The sequence below is a fragment of the Petromyzon marinus genome, chromosome 29 (assembly GCF_048934315.1).
Source record: "Petromyzon marinus isolate PM22_M1 ecotype Great Lakes invasive population chromosome 29, UKy_Petmar_22M1.pri1.0, whole genome shotgun sequence".
In the NCBI taxonomy this organism is placed as follows: Eukaryota; Metazoa; Chordata; class Hyperoartia; order Petromyzontiformes; family Petromyzontidae; genus Petromyzon; species Petromyzon marinus.
This window is the reverse complement of record NC_133695.1, coordinates 4,319,283-4,336,873: the sequence shown is the minus strand read 5'-3', so window position 1 is coordinate 4,336,873 and position 17,591 is coordinate 4,319,283. Positions and strand designations below refer to the sequence as shown.

At 47.6% G+C, this 17,591-nt stretch overlaps 1 protein-coding gene across 3 annotated transcripts; it reads left to right on the top strand.

The window, feature by feature from the left end:
* The first annotated feature begins 2,869 nt into the window (after positions 1-2,869).
* On the top strand, positions 2,870-14,075 carry SNAPC1 (small nuclear RNA activating complex polypeptide 1). 3 transcript variants are annotated; one of them, XM_032962911.2, is made up of 11 exons: positions 2,870-3,004; positions 3,890-4,188; positions 5,366-5,525; positions 6,147-6,287; positions 6,868-6,990; positions 9,542-9,706; positions 10,745-10,831; positions 10,966-11,028; positions 11,184-11,301; positions 11,522-11,653; positions 11,817-14,075. In XM_032962911.2, exons 2-11 carry the CDS (start codon positions 4,061-4,063, stop codon positions 11,855-11,857), a joined length of 1,158 nt encoding a protein of 385 aa, XP_032818802.1. In that variant the 5' UTR covers positions 2,870-3,004; positions 3,890-4,060; the 3' UTR covers positions 11,858-14,075. The 3 variants fall into 3 exon arrangements, with proteins under 3 accessions (XP_032818802.1, XP_032818801.1, XP_032818803.1); XM_032962910.2 differs by having other exon boundaries at positions 11,184-11,316; XM_032962912.2 differs by having other exon boundaries at positions 2,872-2,977; positions 11,184-11,316.
* Positions 14,076-17,591: the final 3,516 nt, after the last annotated feature.

Below are 17,591 nucleotides of genomic sequence, written 5' to 3'. Positions count from 1 at the left end.
ATAACAGTGATCTGCCACGGCCGAGGTGTTGGTCCTACCGTGTTTCAGGTCTGCTTTGTGTTCACGAATGCGGTCCGAGACATGTGGTTTGGTTTCTCCAATGTAACTACGTACACCAAGCTCTTAAGGCTAATGGTTATTCCGACTACACAATCCGCAAAGCTATCACTCCAACCATGAAGAAGGACCCTCTTGAGGAGCCTTTCAAAACCATCACTTTACCCTACATTGCGGGGATCACAAAAAAGATCTCCAAAATCTTGAATAAACACAAGATCCAGGTCCGATTAAACACATTATATAAAATCCGTGATCTGGTTCCATCTGTAAAAGATGTGATTCCGGACATACAGTACCCTGGCGTCTACAAACTAGGTTGCCTCTGTGGTAGTAGTTACATTGGAGAAACCAAACGACATGTCTCAGACCGCATTCGTGAACACAAAGCAGACCTTAAACACGGTAGGACCAACACCTCGGCCGTGGAAGATCACTGTTATAATTCAGTAGGCTCACATGACATTGACTTCTCCAAGACAGAGGTTCTTTGTAAGCCATCTGACTACCATGAGAGATTCGTTCATGAGGCTATCCACATATACAAACACAGACAATTTCAACCGAGAAGATGGATTCTGGCTTAGCAATTATTGGAAGGATTTGATAAACCATTTCAGGTCTTAATTGATTGATCACGCTTAAGGTGGCTTTCAGACCACATCCATTATTTTTCGTCTCCCCCCTCCTCTTTTCCGAACATAGATGGACTCGTCCATCTGAACAAACTGTCAAATCGCTCTCCGTGGTGCGAACGTTAAAAAACCGCCACTTTTTTTCAAATTTTCTTGTGGTTTTCACACCTGATGATGATTGCTTGTGTTGCAGTCGAAACGTCGTGAGAATTGTATTGTTTTATATTTTTATTATTTTATTGTTTCCCTTCTACGTGACTTTGTTTTTTTTACTTTAAATTTTACTGTGCAATACAGTATTGTAATTAATAAATACATAAAGTATATATTTTATACAGTACGGTACTATAAATTGCTCTGTCACCATTCTTTAAGACTCCTGGGTAGGCTCAGGCCATTTTCGACTTACGATATTTTCGACTTACGATGGTGGTCGTCGTAACGCATCGTAAGTCGGGGACTACTGTATACAGGCGTAAATATACAGGCGATCTCCTGCATACCAGGCCAGGAACAGAACAATCACACCACCCTCTTTGGTTCTATTCGGTAAAGTCACGTAAGAACCAAAGAGTATGGATCCTTGCAGTCACGAAAGCTTCAAATCTAGAATCACACCACCAACACAGTTGCGCCATTTCAGGATAAGATGAATCCGCGACAGAACGAATTATGTTGTTACGACAGAAGAAAGCAAATCAGGTGTCGAGGGGCGGTCTCACGTGGCCGTTTTTTTTTCTTCAATTCACAAATCGCCTCTTTAGATCCATAAGTCACGTGACAGGAATCACTTTACTCATTGGTTTTTTCGGTAAAGTCACGTCTGTAGGAATACCATAACATTATATTAAAACAAATCAATCACGGCGTTTCGACCGCAACACAAGCGATCTTCATCAGGCGTAAGAAACAAATCACGGAGGTAAATACAACAAGAAGATGAGAGACGAGAATTCAACACACCTAAGGAAAAAAACACGTGATACACAACCAGTCAGGTCAACAACACGGTTAGACACTTGCCTGGCGGACCACGAATTTCAGAAGAGTGTTAAATTCCGTGTCCAACCTCTGGATTGAATATACCAGCATAGACAGAGTGAACAAATACGAGGTGCAAGTCAGAAATACATATACAGGGACACCAAGAGGCAAGGACGGACAGAGAAGTAAGGTCGGATGAAACGGAAGCTTTAAATAAGAAGTGAAGGTGGGGGGAGGGGCCAGAGAGAAAGGGCGGGGCAGGAGGAAGCACGTGCTGCAGAGGGGGGGCAGGAGGAAGCACGTGCTGCAAAGGGGGGGAGGGGCAGGAGGAAGCACGTGCTGCAGAGGGGGGGAGGGGCAGGAGGAAGCACGTGCTGCAGAGGGGGGGGGAGGGGCAGGAGGAAGCACGTGCTGCAGAGGGGGGGAGGGGCAGGAGGAAGCACGTGCTGCAGTGGGGGGGAGGGGCAGGAGGAAGCACGTGCTGCAGAGGGGGGGGAGGGGCAGGAGGAAGCACGTGCTGTAGAGGCGGGGGGGGGGAAGCACGTGATGCAGAGGCGGGGGGGGGGAGCAAGTGTTGGGGCACACCACGTTTAGGACAGAATTGCAAAGGTACACTTCCCCGTAGAAGTGTGTTAATAAAGAATTAAAGCTTTCGTGACTGCATAAATTACCGAAAAAAACAATGAGTAAATAATGCAGTCACGAAAGCTTTAATTCATTATTAGGAATCACTTTGCCGAAGTTTTGTTATTCGGAATGTCGCAGCTTGATCCACGCTTGATCCACTGCAGATACGGGGAGTGAAATCGATCGATTCCCGTTTAGTCGAGCTTGAGATCCATACAAATACGTCGAATCCCGTGCCACTATTCCTTAGGTGGGCAAAGGCACGCCCAATTCCTCCATATAAGGGAATTGAACATTAACGTAATACAATTTTTATTTAAAGCTTTCGTGACTGCAGGGATTCATATTATTGGTTCTTTCGGTAAAGTCAATAAAATAAAAATATATATTATTTTTTATTATTTTATTGTTTCCCTTCTACGTGACTTTACCGAAAGAACCAAGAATATTAACATAATAATTAATATTAATTATTAATTAATTAACTGTGCCCCGGATTAATTGTGTCTTGTTACGGGGGGGGAGGCGGGTGCGTCTTATATTCCAGAAAATACTTCACCATGACGCGAGGTTCAGACAGAAGCGATTTCCCTGCGGTTGTGACGGAAGCTTCTCGGACAAGCGCTGTGGTCTCAGATCAACAACCATTTCCCGCCACACGCGAACGTTTACAGGCCGGAAAACAACACCAGCATTGCTGCGTAAGCCTAAACGCTCCTATGTGTTTTCTTGAGACGTTAACGAGCTATCTTTTACGTATGTTTAACAAGAAAGGAGAGATGCGTGCTGAAATTGAGCGCGAAAGGGATGATCTTTGCATTGCTTAGGCACTATGCGGCCTAGCTAGTCTAGCACTTCTACATGTATTATTTGCGAGTGAAACTTTCTGATCGTTATTACATTTATATAATTGCAGTTTATTATTGCGTCGTTTCCCTCATGGGGTTAGTGACCAAGCATCTCCGCTTTGTGCAGAATGGTACCGTACACGTTGGGCGGAAACCGCTACGGGTATGGCGAATCTTTATGGCAGGAGTATATAGGGCTTCTCGCCCCTCCGACACTATTGTCATGCGGTATTAAGTTATGCAATTTAGTGGTACGTGCACTCGTCTCACTACAGTACTGCAATTAAATAACGTGCGAGTCACCCTTACTTTGAAAAAAAAAATAACAATTTATTTGCGTGTAAAGTTGAGGAAAAAGTCGGCGATTTCCATTGACAAATAGCGTTGGTAGTCAATCGGCCGTGCTCGTTGTGGGCAGTAGAGGGCATCGTCAACCCCGTTGTTGTACTGCTCCTCTGGCTCAGCGTCGTTCCCGCCCGCCTTCAGCAAAACCGCACACTCACCAGCGTGGCGAAGTGGGGTCAAATGACCCCCGCAGACTGACACGGCGCGTGGTTTGAACGCCGTGGTGTTTACACTCGTACATCACGAACGGCACTTAATCAAAACCCAAAAAAGTTAACCGAACATTATTTGATTGACACCCGGGCATGGGTGTCTCGCTGCTGATGTTCCGCGGGTGACATAACGAAGACGCGTACCCCCATCGCGAGCTAACGCATTCCTGTTTTGCCGCAGTTGCGGGTCTTTGCCCGGCGGTCATTGCCACAGCCGAGGACACGACGAAGATCTTCCGTGACCCCGGACTCCCACCGTGAGCGCGCTGCTCTCAAGGCCACCCGAGTTCCACGTGGGGGTTCCCCCCGCGACCCCCCCCCCTACACCTCTGCTGGAACCTCTCGCACAGCGATGGCCGGCGCGGCCGGGTCCCGCGCGGACTGCGAGCAGCTCCTCGATCGCTTCCGCCGCACCGACAGCGTGCGCTACGAGGACTTCGCGGCCGTGTGGCGCGACATGAACTTCTCGCTCATTCACCAGTGAGGGCCTCGCACTCGCTCGTCCACCAGTGAGGGCCTCGCACTCGCTCGTCCACCAGTGAGGGCCTCACACTCTCTCGTCCACCAGTGAGGGCCTCACACTCGCTCGTCCACCAGTGAGGGCCTCACACTCGCTCGTCCACCAGTGAGGGCCTCACACTCGCTTGTCCACCAGTGAGGGCCTCACACTCGCTCGTCCACCAGTGAGGGCCTCACACTCGCTCGTCCACCAGTGAGGGCCTCACACTCGCTCGTCCACCAGTGAGGGCCTCACACTCGCTCGTCCACCAGTGAGGGCCTTACACTCGCTCGACCACCAGTGAGGGCCTCACACTCGCTCGTCCACCAGTGAGGGCCTCACACTCGCTCGTCCACCAGTGAGGGCCTCACACTCGCTCGTCCACCAGTGAGGGCCTCACACTCGCTCGTCCAGTTCACCTTGGAGGGCCTCACATTCGCTCGTTTACCAGTGAGGGCCTTACACTCCGCTCATGCCTCACGTTGCGTCATTCTCTCCTCCGCGTTATACACGGAGTGGTGGTGGGTGTGCTGAACCATTTTTTACCCACTCACTTTTGTGGGCCATGAACTCGCCCTGCCTCTCGACCCACGTGTCACCCGTGCATTTGCACGTTTAAGCAACGGTGATCACGGAGAACATCGCTCCCGCTTTTGCTAATGATAGATCTAAATTTCTCGGCCACCTAGCTAGAGCATAATTTCACTGCTTTGCATCGTCATAGGCAGCAGTAGTCACGATGGTCATCTTATTCACTCCGGTGAACTTCTTACCCATTCACTTGTGACGTCCTGACATTCTCTGCCTGCCGGCTTAAGCATCGTTGCTGCTTCGCATCTTCACGAGGAATCGCAGTCACAGTTGACTTATCGCTTATTGTCACTAGTGATGGTCCTTACACCTCTACTTCCTGTCTAGAGCATCACTCCCTTCTTTACAGTATTACAAGCTACGTTGTCAGCAAAGGGCAATGTCGACTAGTGCACAATCATTGCGTTTTTATAGCCTTAATTTCCATTATTTGCATTGTCTTTGTTTTATTCGTGAGATCCCTGATCCCCATCACCCTGGATAATCACGAGTAGACTGTAAGTGCGTGTGGCAATGCGAGTGACATCTGCGTGTGCTCACATCTGCATGGCACCGTGCTGTGTGCAGTGGCTTTGTGAAGGACCAGGATCGCAAGGAGTTCACGGAGGAGCTGATTCTGCTCGCCTCGCAGTACCTGTCCCCCATCTACAGCTTCCAGGTGCGTGTGGGGGCGCTGTACCTGCTGTACGCCATCTACCACACGCAGCTGTGCCAACCAAGACGCAAGGCAAGGCTCACAATCTGCGTGCCAATAGACACCTTCCTTGGCACTTGTAGTTAACTCTCGGTTATCCATGGGTGCATTATCTGGTAGGCCGGTTAACTGTTTTTGCCAAAAATATATTATGTTTTTTTTATGCTCGTTGGTTTAATTTTGTATGCATTATGTTGAAGCTCTTCTGCACCGTACGTAGCCAATCGTGCTAATCGGAGGTGCTTTAAGCTACTCCCCACTTGTATGGCATGATCAACCACCCCCCACAACCTCACATGGTGGTGGGGGGGGCCCTCGTTCAGAAGTGGATGGCCAAACGGGACGAATATGTATGTTCTTTTGAATGTGCATTCAAGTGCAGCCATTTTTTTAAATCATAGCCTTCAACTTGTAATGCGCACAGTATTCACTCACCCTCGAAGAGAAACAATGACTCAGAGATGTGACGAATCACAGACAAGCGGGAAGGCAGCCACACAGTGAGACGGCACTAAAAATTGCCCAAGCTCTGCCGTCCTCTTTATATGGAGATGTTCTCGGCCATTTAATGCATGTTTACGCGTGGGAGGAAGCCGGAATGCCTGCCGAAAACCCACGCGTGTGAGCCACTTTAAATCAAAGCCGTTGCTGCAGATTCGCTTGGCGCTGAAAGAATGGGACGACTTGAGCAAGCTGTACCAGGAGATCGTGGAGCAAGAGCATTACGACGCCGACTACATCTACCGCTCTCTCTGCGACCAACACGCCTTCCACTACACCGCCTTGCCTGCACCGGTGCGGTCCCCCTAAACACACACCGACACAGTGCACGTCAGGCCAGACGAGATTAAAACAAACAAGATAGATGGTACAAATGAGAAAACAAATATTTGTAATTCTTGAATAATTATTGGTGAAGCCAGTGATGACAATGAATTGCCACGATGAGCGTCACATCTTATCGTTTCATTGCCTGCTTTGAGCTGTTGGGATATGACTCTATTTGGTCCTTCTACCTCTCTCTCTCTCTCTCCGTCGCTGCGTCTTGCAGATGAGATCGCTTCTGTCACGGCAAATTTTTTGATACTTGACGTCGAGTCAGATTGTGATATTTCCCGTCTCCCGAGGACCTTCAAATGTTTCCTCCTTAATCACCATTTTTGCAGCGAGTCACCATTGTTTCTGGTCGCCAGTCTGAAATAATTTCCCATCCTTGACCTGACTGTAATCAAGATTCTTCGTTATACATCTATGCTTTTCAGGCCTCCTTGTTCGGGGCTTGCTTGTTGAAAAATATAAATTGCTTTGATCAACAAAAACGTATGTGTAGCGTGCAGATAAGGTGACCTGCATCTCTCTTTATATCTCAACACAGCTGATGTTCCGCATGGGGAAGATGCGGAAAGCAAACATATGGAAGGAGAAGATGAACGAGCATGGGGGTCTCCGGCAGAACCACAACCGAGTCTCTGGTGTGGTGAGCGCCGATGCCATGGAGGTGAGTGAACCCTCGATCGCTACTGGACAAGGTTCTTCAACTATATTTTCCAGTGGACCAAACAATAAATGAAACTATAAACTTGTTTACATTTTACCAGGTAAGGCCCACCCAGCTGTATAACTCTTTTTCACAAGTGTCGCAGGTGGGCAAGGTACGCCATGGCAGATGGATCACACTGGGCTGTGGCATGTGGGCAGATTAGTATAGGCCAGGGGTCGGAAAACCAAAACTATTGAAATCTATTTAAACAAAACTATGTTTTATTTTACCAGGTAAGGCAACTTGGCCACAAATGATAGCCCATTGCAGTGGTTTATCATGTAGAAATTTATTACAGCCAAATACTCTAAATGCGTGATGTTGATTCTAAATGTGGAGGAAAAAACCGGAGGACCAGGAAAGAAAAAAAAATCTACGCGACCACTCGGAAAACATGCAAACTCCAAACATATAAGCGACAGGCTCAGGATCGAACCCAACGCCCTCCTGTATGTATACTAGGCAAGGTAGTTAACATCTTGCTACTGTGGCGCCCGTTAAGGAGCACGTGAATAAAATTATCTCTAAGTTTTAGGTGGCCCATAGCTTAATAAATTTAGCATGTCCTGCGGGCCACATGATGTCATGTGTTCTGTCTGCATACGTCATGTCATATGACATCGCAACGCCATAACATCTCTCTACACGTGACCGCTAACCAATGCGCACCTCTTGTATTGACGTCTCACCTCACTTTGTCTCATTTTCATCTCGCTAATCGGTATCCCTTAAGTCTCAGATGGCCATAGCTCGTTGGGCCACTCAAACAGCCTTCGTGGCTCCCCCCGGGGGTCTTCACTTGAAGAGCCCTGCGGTGGGCATAATCGCGACCACAAGTTGGGGGGCTGGCTGACTCTTCGACGAGGCAAGGAGCGGGTGGGGGGCAGCACGAGGGAGATTTTGGGGTTGGTGCCTGGCGAGCAGGGCCTAGGTGACTTAGTCGTGTAGACTAGGAAAAGCATGAACACCCTCTGTGTGCAGGTGCTGCAGCCGACGGGGTAATAAGGACGTGAGGTGGCTTAGTCTAACTCCGGAGGAGCTCTAGCTGAAGGGATAAGGCACGAACGAGGTGGTTTATTTTTAATGCGGCAGGAGATGTAGGTTCAAATCTCAGCAGCAGATTGCATGGTACTTTGTTTTACCCACCTCCTATGCTACAGTGTTGATGCTGTTTTAAACGTCAGTAATGTGTCCAGTGCATTATATGTGAGCATTTGGCCTTTTTTAAGGAATTGTGGAAATATTATGAGCTGGTGCTCACGAAAAAAGATCGTGGTCTTTACGACAGACTAGTCTGATTGTATATGATGACACACTCCAGTCTGATTCTATTGAGAACACATTATTGAGCCTGCTGGTTACAATTTACAACACATCTCATTTCCAAGAAGCGATGACCTATACGAAAGACAAGCCACGGGAGTGTGACCAGCCATGCAACCCAGCCTATGGACCATTTTTAAATCCCCGGATTGTGCGCTCCTTCAACGGAGGAGGAATAGCAAAACGACACGAACTCTACTGAAGCTCTCTCATGGCTAGCAGACCTAGACATTGCCATTCGGTTTCCGAAAATGTTGCTGCCATTCGCAAGATTAGAATAGAATGACCTACACGCCTCCATATAATCCATTCACACCCGCGTACTTCCACATTGCAGCTGTGCCCACTGGGCAGACATTATCACGTTTTGTGCAAGCTCCATAGTTATTGGAAATGTCATTAACTAGGAAGTAATATATGCCTCACAGAGTCCGTGTTGTAAGTTGTAACAATTGCCGAACGTATTCAGTTGCATAACATAATTCTCAAGAGTTTGTATCTCATTTATGTCTGTGGACTGAATGAGCTAACTAGTTCAATCAGTTGAATTTGCAATTCATCATCATCAGTCATGATCAGTTCACTGCTTGATGAAGGCCTCCCCAAACCATGGCTGTCTTTGGTCCTGCGATGCAACAATCCATAGAACAGTTGCACATTTGCCGATTCATTTTTATTAGCCACCATTAGAAATAATTGCACTCCGTGACAAAAGCATGATGTTTCCACCAATGTCATCAATTAAAATACATTCTTACGCGTTACAATGCATGCACTAATTGTGTATTATAAGAATAGCCTGTTTATGATTTTTTCTTCAAAATTGTATTCAAATTATATGCTAATCATACGCTTTAGGCCAGTGGAGCGAACAAGACTGCACAGGCGAGACAAAACGAATGATTAAGACAATACAAACGGAGGTGATACAAATTCGACAAATAATTGCTTTGTGAATCGAACCGCAACCCCCCGAATTATGCCACAGGCCATCGTCCCTTTGGTTGGTGAGTGGATGGGGAGGATAAATAGTTGCGAACGGTTAAATGCATAAAACTCCGGTCTATTGCTAAGCGCAGTACGTATATATATATGTACGTTGAACTTCTTTCGCACAGTACGTAGCTAACCGTGCTAATTGGAGATGCGGTGGGGTGTCCCCCCACCCGCCCCGACCTCTTGCCAGGAGCTACAGAATATCCACGAGCACTACCACCACATGAAGTGCGCCATCTCCACCAGCAAGTTGCAGCCGGACAAGAGCCTGAGCCTGGCGCGGGATGACATGCAGCAGGCGGTAAAGGACGCGCTTGCCACCTACCAGCTCTGGAGTGACGTGCGCGCGAGCAAGGTAAGGGGCAGCTCGGTCTAGTGGCGTCGCTGTCGAGTAGCGTGCAGGAGGTACAACTGCACCGACGGAATCTACGGTACTGGCGGACAGAGCGTGGTCTATTTTCTGAATGCGATGAGCTATAAAACTTTTTTCACCGATGTCCAGTAGGGGCACGTCATGACGTTACAACAACGAACAATACAAAAAAAATTGTCATTCTTCCACCAGAGCCCATGGCAATCGCGCCACTCCACCGAATTTGCTTAGAACCCTGTAGGCTCACGCGGACCCATCGACATGCACAGTGGTGGCTTAGTTATCGAGTTTGCTGGCGGCGCAACTGCACCAGCAACCCCACGGTGCCAGAGGGGGCTGGAGTACGAAGGTGGGGAAAGTGGATAGGGAATGGGGGAGTCCTCATTTTAATTTCTTCCTCCAGGGCCCATGTCAACGATGCCGCGCTCATGTGTTCACCGATCCCGTTTATCAAACCACTTGCCCGCATCCAATTGTCTGCCCCGCACGACGCAATTGTCAGACTTTTGTGCAAAGATAATTTCCTGGCTTGTCCTGCACATCCAGTTGGCCAGCTTGTTTAGGCGTGTCATTGTATGAATATATTTATTGAGAACTGATCAGATGCTTCTAAAGCTATGTTTATTTCTGTGTGTAAACATTTGAATGTAACAAAATGCTTAGTTGTTTAAATAATTAGCCACCGAGTAAGTAAATGAAAATCATGTAGTTTGATTTAAATACTGGTGAGTAACGGTGGCATTATGGTTAGTACACTGCATTGAACCAAGTGGGCTGTGTTCAATTCCTGGCGAGTGGCATCTGAGTCAGTCCTGAACCCACCCCGTTTCACTAACCCACAATCACTAGCACGATGAAGTATGGTAAGACACCCGCATGACCAACATGACGTGGGAAGGCCTTCGTCTGGCAGTGGATTTTCGTTGATTCTCAACATACAGAAAATGTGTTTTTTTTTTACGTTGTTGTTCATTTGCAATGTGTAATCGTGTTGGTGAGTTAATTTTATTTCAATTCCAGAAACCTAAAGCTGCCTCCACGGGTAAGTCAACTGAAAGGAGTGCGGAGGACAAGGAAAGACATTCGTATGAGGAAGACAATGCAGTGGTACGTTAAATAACCATCACAGTTACTTATATAAGTCAATTAAGTGCTCCACTGTGTAGCCTGAACAGTGTAAAGCATTCTGTTGTGAAGCTACGACCGTAGTTTCACAATGAATACAATTAATTTATTTACAGGGTTGTTCCAGAGCCGAAAAATTAGCAGCCATCAAAAACAAGTCCTACAACAATCCGACAAAGGTAAGGACTGAGCCTGACACATTACAACACGTGTAAGAATTTATCATAACGATGGAGCTCATGATCGTGACTGAGCAATGCGGAGTTTTCCACTCTTCATTGCTTTTCGACTTTCAAAAAATAAAAATTCCTTCCTCCCCCCACCCTCCCTTAAGGCCCCCCGTTCACGCAGGCATCGGCAAACTGAAATCAACTCATCGGAGGACGACCGCAGGAAACACGACTCGCCACGGGGAAAGCGGCCCAGGAGTGGATCTCTCACGCCGAGGCCAGGTGCCCTCTCACGAGGCAAAGAATCCACCCTTAGCCCTTGCAGAGCGCAGAGCGAACCCCCTCCACAGTAGAGAACGACTCCATGGAAGTGGGCGTTACAGAACCACTTCTGAGATTTCTTCACGTTAGCACTAAATCACACAGTTTGGGGAGGGGGCGGGGCGGTGGGGAACGGTCAGCAGCACTCACTCGCTCACGCCGGCTGTCTTCCCCCACACAGCTGGAGCGGCGAGCCACTTGGCGGATGACTGCTACGGCGTCGAGGAGGATACTCCGACCCCACCGAGCAATCTGCTGAGCATGCCCGTCATCGAGGAGGAGCTCGAGGGGAAGGCGACGGCGGGCACTGAAGGTGTGTTAACTGCGACGTTACTTTGAATGTTTAATAATATTTCCCCAAAGCTATTCCCCCTGAAGGTACTCCCTTGGCAAATTGTCTAAAAGTTTTACATTCTTTGAACGGGGAAAAAAAAATTCCGTGTAATTTAACGCCGGTTTCCGTTTGTCTATTGCAGTTGCGATGCAACCATCAAAGAAGAGACAAAAGACGAAGTGACTTCATCAACATCGCCAGTTCTGTTGTCGTCACCAATGACAGACCTCACAGTCGCTGTGGAGTCCCCACACTGACGTGAAGCAACGTCGTCATCAACAGTCGCCGTCCATCGCTTGACGAATGCCTCCCCCACTCCATCGTCCCTCCTCTGCGGGCTTGCGATGCCACAATCCATCTCGCTGCTGCGCACGAGCTGATTTCATTGCTCCGTCTCCGCGGTCGTTTCCGTCCTTTCTCGGGGCGTGTTCACACCCTTCGACTGCCACTCCACCGTTAGTCTCGTCTATCGGCCCGTTGTTCCCTCTCACCATGACGTGTCCTGCCCAAACCCACCGAATGTTCTGAGCTGTCGATACGATGTCTCTGATTTGTGTTTACCCCCAGGACGCATCTGTCTCTCTTTCGTTCTCTCGGTGTCATTCCAAACATGCAAATCTCCTCTTTGGCTATATTCCATCTAATAGTTAAGTTTACATGGTTCTGATACATATGTCATAGCTGGCATTACCCACTGATTGAAGAGCTTCTTCAGACACACTGCTATATTGATTTTTGTCATCAAAGTTAGTTATTCTAAGGCAGTGTTTTCCATTGCAAGGCCCGCGGGCCACTGGCGGCCCCTGGCGGCCTTTAGTATGGCCCCCACAGACAATACACAAATAGTGAAAAGACCCCTTGCAGGCAGTGTGGCGGCCCTCACTGATGATATTCTATGGTTCTTTCGGTAATGTCACATAGATAGAAAAAAGAATAACAATAAAAAATATAAAAATTAAAATAAAGTGAATAAAAAAATAATAAAAATATCACGACGTTTTGATCGCAACACAAGCAATCGTCTTTTTCTGTTCTCTACGTGACTTTACCGAAAGAACCATCGAATATGAATTCCTGCAGTCACGAAAGTTTTAAGTCAAAATAAAACTCGCTGATGTTTTATCGGTGAAAGTGGCGCCCCTCTAAAAGTGAATGAAGAACACTTCTCTAAGGCAATCCTTCCTGCTCTCGTTTGCATTTTTATGTTTACATTTTTAATCCCAGTCCGCTGTCCATAACTGCCTTAAGTATACTCGTTCTGCTGTTTTCCAGTTATCTCCCTCCATCTAGCCTGTTATGTAAGATGTATTGCAACTTAGTTTTGATCAGAGTATTAACCAGCTCAGATGTGCCGATGACAGTCGTGGTAACAGTGAGAATGAATTACATTAAATGATTGAAAGGCACAGGGTTAAACTCGAGGTGATTACGAAGTAATATGCAAATTGAGAATCATTAATGTGGTAATCAATATAACAAAAACATGTTTAGATAAAAGCTGGCTTAAAAAAATAAGCTTAACATTTGGTCAGTGGCGTTGTTCTCAATACCAAAATTCTGAAGGACGTTTGTACTATGCCGCCTGTATAAATATGTACATAGAAAAAGGAAACTATTTTTTGTCCACGTGTTTAAGGCACTTCAGCACTCTGCGTCTGCAAATCTATATTTGTGGTACCTTTGGTGTGCAGCATTCATATTTATGTTCGGCACCGAGTGATATTCTGGAGTGCAACGAAGTATCAATTAATCTGTTGATGTCCGTTTTTGAACTAGCGATACCATGCATTGAATAGTTTTGTGATGTAGAGGGTGCTTCAAAATATTTTTTATCAACTTATATGAGACTATTGTTTTTAATGGAAAAAGAACGGATAATACGCGGTAACATGATAACAAATGTATGTTAATAGCTTCACAAAGTCAAGGAGTTTCCACTTGTTTGCCATCGTTGTCAACACGTGGCCTGGAATCTTCTCCAGGTGGTCTCCAGAGCCCGGAGGCAGCAGCACATTTCTTGTGGTACTTTTTGCAAATTCTCGGAAGTGTTAACATATTTTTGAAGCACCCTGTATGCGGGGCGCGGCGGTGATTTCAGTGAATGCACCGCACTATGAACCCAGCGATCTCAATTCAATTCCCGGCCGTGGGTAACAATTTGCCAATTACATGTAAATTGGTTTTGCACCCCCCCCCCCCTAACCAACCTGCATTAACCAGCTTGGTGAAGTATGGTCAAACAACCCCCATTGCCAATGTAGAGGTGGGGGAGGATTTCACCCAGCTGTAGATGGACAAAGAGCTGTAAGTTATTGTTTTTATAAATTATAATCGGTGCACATGATCCCTGCAATATCAACGACCGCGATGTTACAAAAATAAAGAATGTTCCTGAATTAAATCCTGGCCCCCCGGCTAGTTTATCAACTCATTGCACCTCCAGGGAGGAAGTAAATCATCGCATACCCCTCATCATCACACAAGCTGCCCAGCAGAGGGAGTGATTGTTATGCCTCGGCGCTGTGCGTTGCTTGGTAAAAAAAAAATAACCCTTTCAGCTTTGTCTTTTTGTTGTGTTTCACGAAAAGAATACCGAGAGTAATATTGTTTTTGTTGTATTGGTTGCATGCGTGTTTAACGTGCGTGGGTGTGTTTTCCAGCGTGTTTCTCACTTTTTTTTTGGCTTTGCAAGGAAACGTTCAGTTGTTTTAGGAGGTCGTTGAAAAATGCGAACGAATTGAAGGAAATCTTGAGTTTTGAAGGGGGAAAAAAAACCGCAGCCGAAAATGGGCCCAACTCCAGCAGGCGCGAGCTCCATCCAACATCGGGCCTGACCAACAGGAGTTGGGGGGTGGGGGTACCTCTTCAAATTAAAAGTCATCAGCATCGTCGCTGCCTTTGCACGAGAGCCGCCGGTACAGAAACAGGTGTTGGGGTGTTTATTTTGGAATGTAAACCGTGCTAGACTTTTAATTTAAACTCGTTGTGACTGCAAGTCTAGAGAGGGAGAGAACCCGACAGCATCCGTCCGTTTGAAAATAAAAACAACCGTAGGCTTAAAATTAACGATTTTTAAAAGGCAACGTTACTAAGAAAACAATCGTCAAGGAAAAGTGAAAGTTGTAATTGCGATGGTGGTGCTATTGCGGGTTAGGGAGTAAATTGGCATGAAGCTGTGCAATAATGTTGGAGGTGGGGGGAGGGTTAAAATATGTATGATTAAAGTATGCACTCTCGAACACTTAGGCTATTCATTACTCATCTTGTCATATTTCTCCATTATCCAGTTGTAAGTTTGTCTATCGATATTAAGCGCATAGGGTATCGCGCATTGGTTAGCGCACTAAACACCCAGATTCCTAAGTTTGATTCTGGGCCACGGCTTACATCAGTGGAGGAGTAAAACTAAACCCGTGATCGCTTACCCTTCACCAACCCGCAGGAGTTAGCCTTTACGCAACCCACACTGATGAGTATGGTGACGTATGGCTAGACATGCCCCAAAGACGGAGAGAGGCTTTCATCCAGCAGTGGATTGCCAAAGGCTTGCAAGCAATTGTTACGTCACATGGGTGGATTTTGTCAGTCTTGTGCCCACGTTGAGAGGTGCAGCAGGAACCCTGCACTCCAGATAATTTATCAACCTCATCGTGCTGGAAGATTTTGGTGAACTTGTTTTGTTATATTCCCAATGTTTGCGCAGCTTTAGGAATCGCAAGACTCGAGTTTGTTTCGTAACTCATTTTTTCTCGGGTCTCCGAAGCCCCAGAGTATTTTTGGAAATGTAAAAAAAGTAGCGGACGTGGCAACCCGAGGCCCCTCATGTTTGTCGGGTTTTTTTTCTCTGACATGCATTTCTCCTTCCGCTGATGTTTTAAGTCACGTCTTGTCACTCTCATTTCCCATTTAGGGTGGTAGCCCTTTGTCCCCACTTAAAGATGTTCATTAATATCAAGGGAGCCGCGGCGCGCTTTAACCGTTACGCGTTTGGAGATTCCCCCACTCCGGACCACGTGGAAATGATTTGGGCCTTCTGTCTCGTAACCAATCAAAGCAGACCGCAAGGAAACTCTTAAAACCGTTGGGTGCATACCTCCCAGCTTGGGAATGGGACCACGTTGACGGACTACGCCCAATAGCTGTTTGCTAAACCAAACCTTTGCTTTGAATGTGCGTGTGGGTGTGTGTGCGTGTACGTATGGAGAGCGGTCGTGTAGCGGTTAGCGCGCTGCGCTACGAACCCGGGCTACCCGAGTTCGATTCCTGCTCACGGCCAACACCAGTGACGATTATCTGAACCGGTCCTGGTCCGCCTCCTCTAAGTCGACTCGGTCTCAAATGAGTACCTGGTGCCGTGCGTTAACATCGGACGTGGTTTCTGGCCACCCACCCCCTCGTGTGCCGTTCCGGCCTTCATAGGTACTCGCGAACAGCACTTGCCCCAACAGTCTGTTAAGGCCACACGGGGGATCTTTGTCTTATGTATAGGGAACGGTTGTGTAGCGGTTAGCGCGCTGCGCTACGAACGCGTGGCGACCCGAGTTCCATTCCCGCTCACGGCAAAAAAAACCCGTGACGATTCCTCGGGCGACTCAGCCTCTAATGAGTAAACCTGGTGCAAGTGCGTAAAACATCATCACTGGGGAGACAAAGGCGATCGGGAGGTTTTTTTTTCATCCTGGCCACCCATTCGTGTACCATGCCGGTATTCGTAGGTGCTCGCGAACGGCAACTTGCCCCAAAAGTATGTTAAGGCTATACGGGAGGTGGCGGGGTCTTTGTCTTTTGCGCGTGCGTGGCGTGGTGTCGCGTTCCAGCTGGAGTTGCGATGCGGGGCTTTTTGGTCTCCGTGTCTCTCTGTCTCCCGCGCGGTGTTTTAGTGAAGGGAGGCTTCTCGTGGTATTCCGCTGTGCAAACAAGTCCCTTAAAAGCAAAAAAAATGGGGGGGGGGGTGGTTACGGTATTAGCGAAAGCATTCGAGCTCGCAACAGCGTATATGGACTCCCTTCTCATTTGTTGCCGTCATGTATACGCTTACAAGCGCCTGTCCTCCGCAGTCTAGACGGTGAAATGAGAGCGGGAGGCGGATTTTTTTTTATTTTTGGGCCGCTGCCCGCAACACAGCCAACTTTGCCTCCCCTCCCCCACCAACTCTTTCCCCCTCGCTTTCCACCCAACCTCTGGCTTCCAGCTCCTTGTCTCTCTCCCTCCACTCTCTCTACCCCCCTCCCCCTGCTCCCAGCTCTCTGCCACCACTCCGCTCTTGCCGCACGTACACGCAACCCCACCAACCCTCCACTGGCCTCCCTTTATGCAACATTACACTGGGCTATGTACCTCAACAACTTCAATGGCCGCAAGTTCAGACGGCAGGTAGAAGCAATTCCAGCAACTGCCCGCGTGCGCGTGTATGTTATATATTTTGTCATTTTAACCCCGCCTCTGGAACACGTGCGTATCTGCCGTAAATATTTTGGATAATTTCCACGGTAACGAAATTACCGCAGAACGCGATGATCGCACAATGTAGGGCATGCGTCACTTTTGCCGCTTTTATAGTTTCGAAATCATTTGTTGACGGGGGGTGGTGGGTGGGTCAGTGGTTGGACCCGGTGGTTTAGTGTGCTGCGCTGTGAACTCTGATCCTCTTGAGTTCAATTCCTGGCGATGGCGAATAATCTTAGCTGAATCAGTCCCTGGGTCGACGCCTTAACCAAGCGACACTGCCCAGCGTCCCATTGACCCACAACGCCGTGGGTAGCGCCCCCCCCCCTGCTCACACAGCGATGGATTTACAGAGGGATTTATAAATGCTCTTAACACAGCAGGCTGGGGAGAAAAAAAAACCTCTCCATCTTTCTTGTAATATCCTTACCGAGGAAAGATTAATGTAATGTACATTATTTTTTTCAACTAC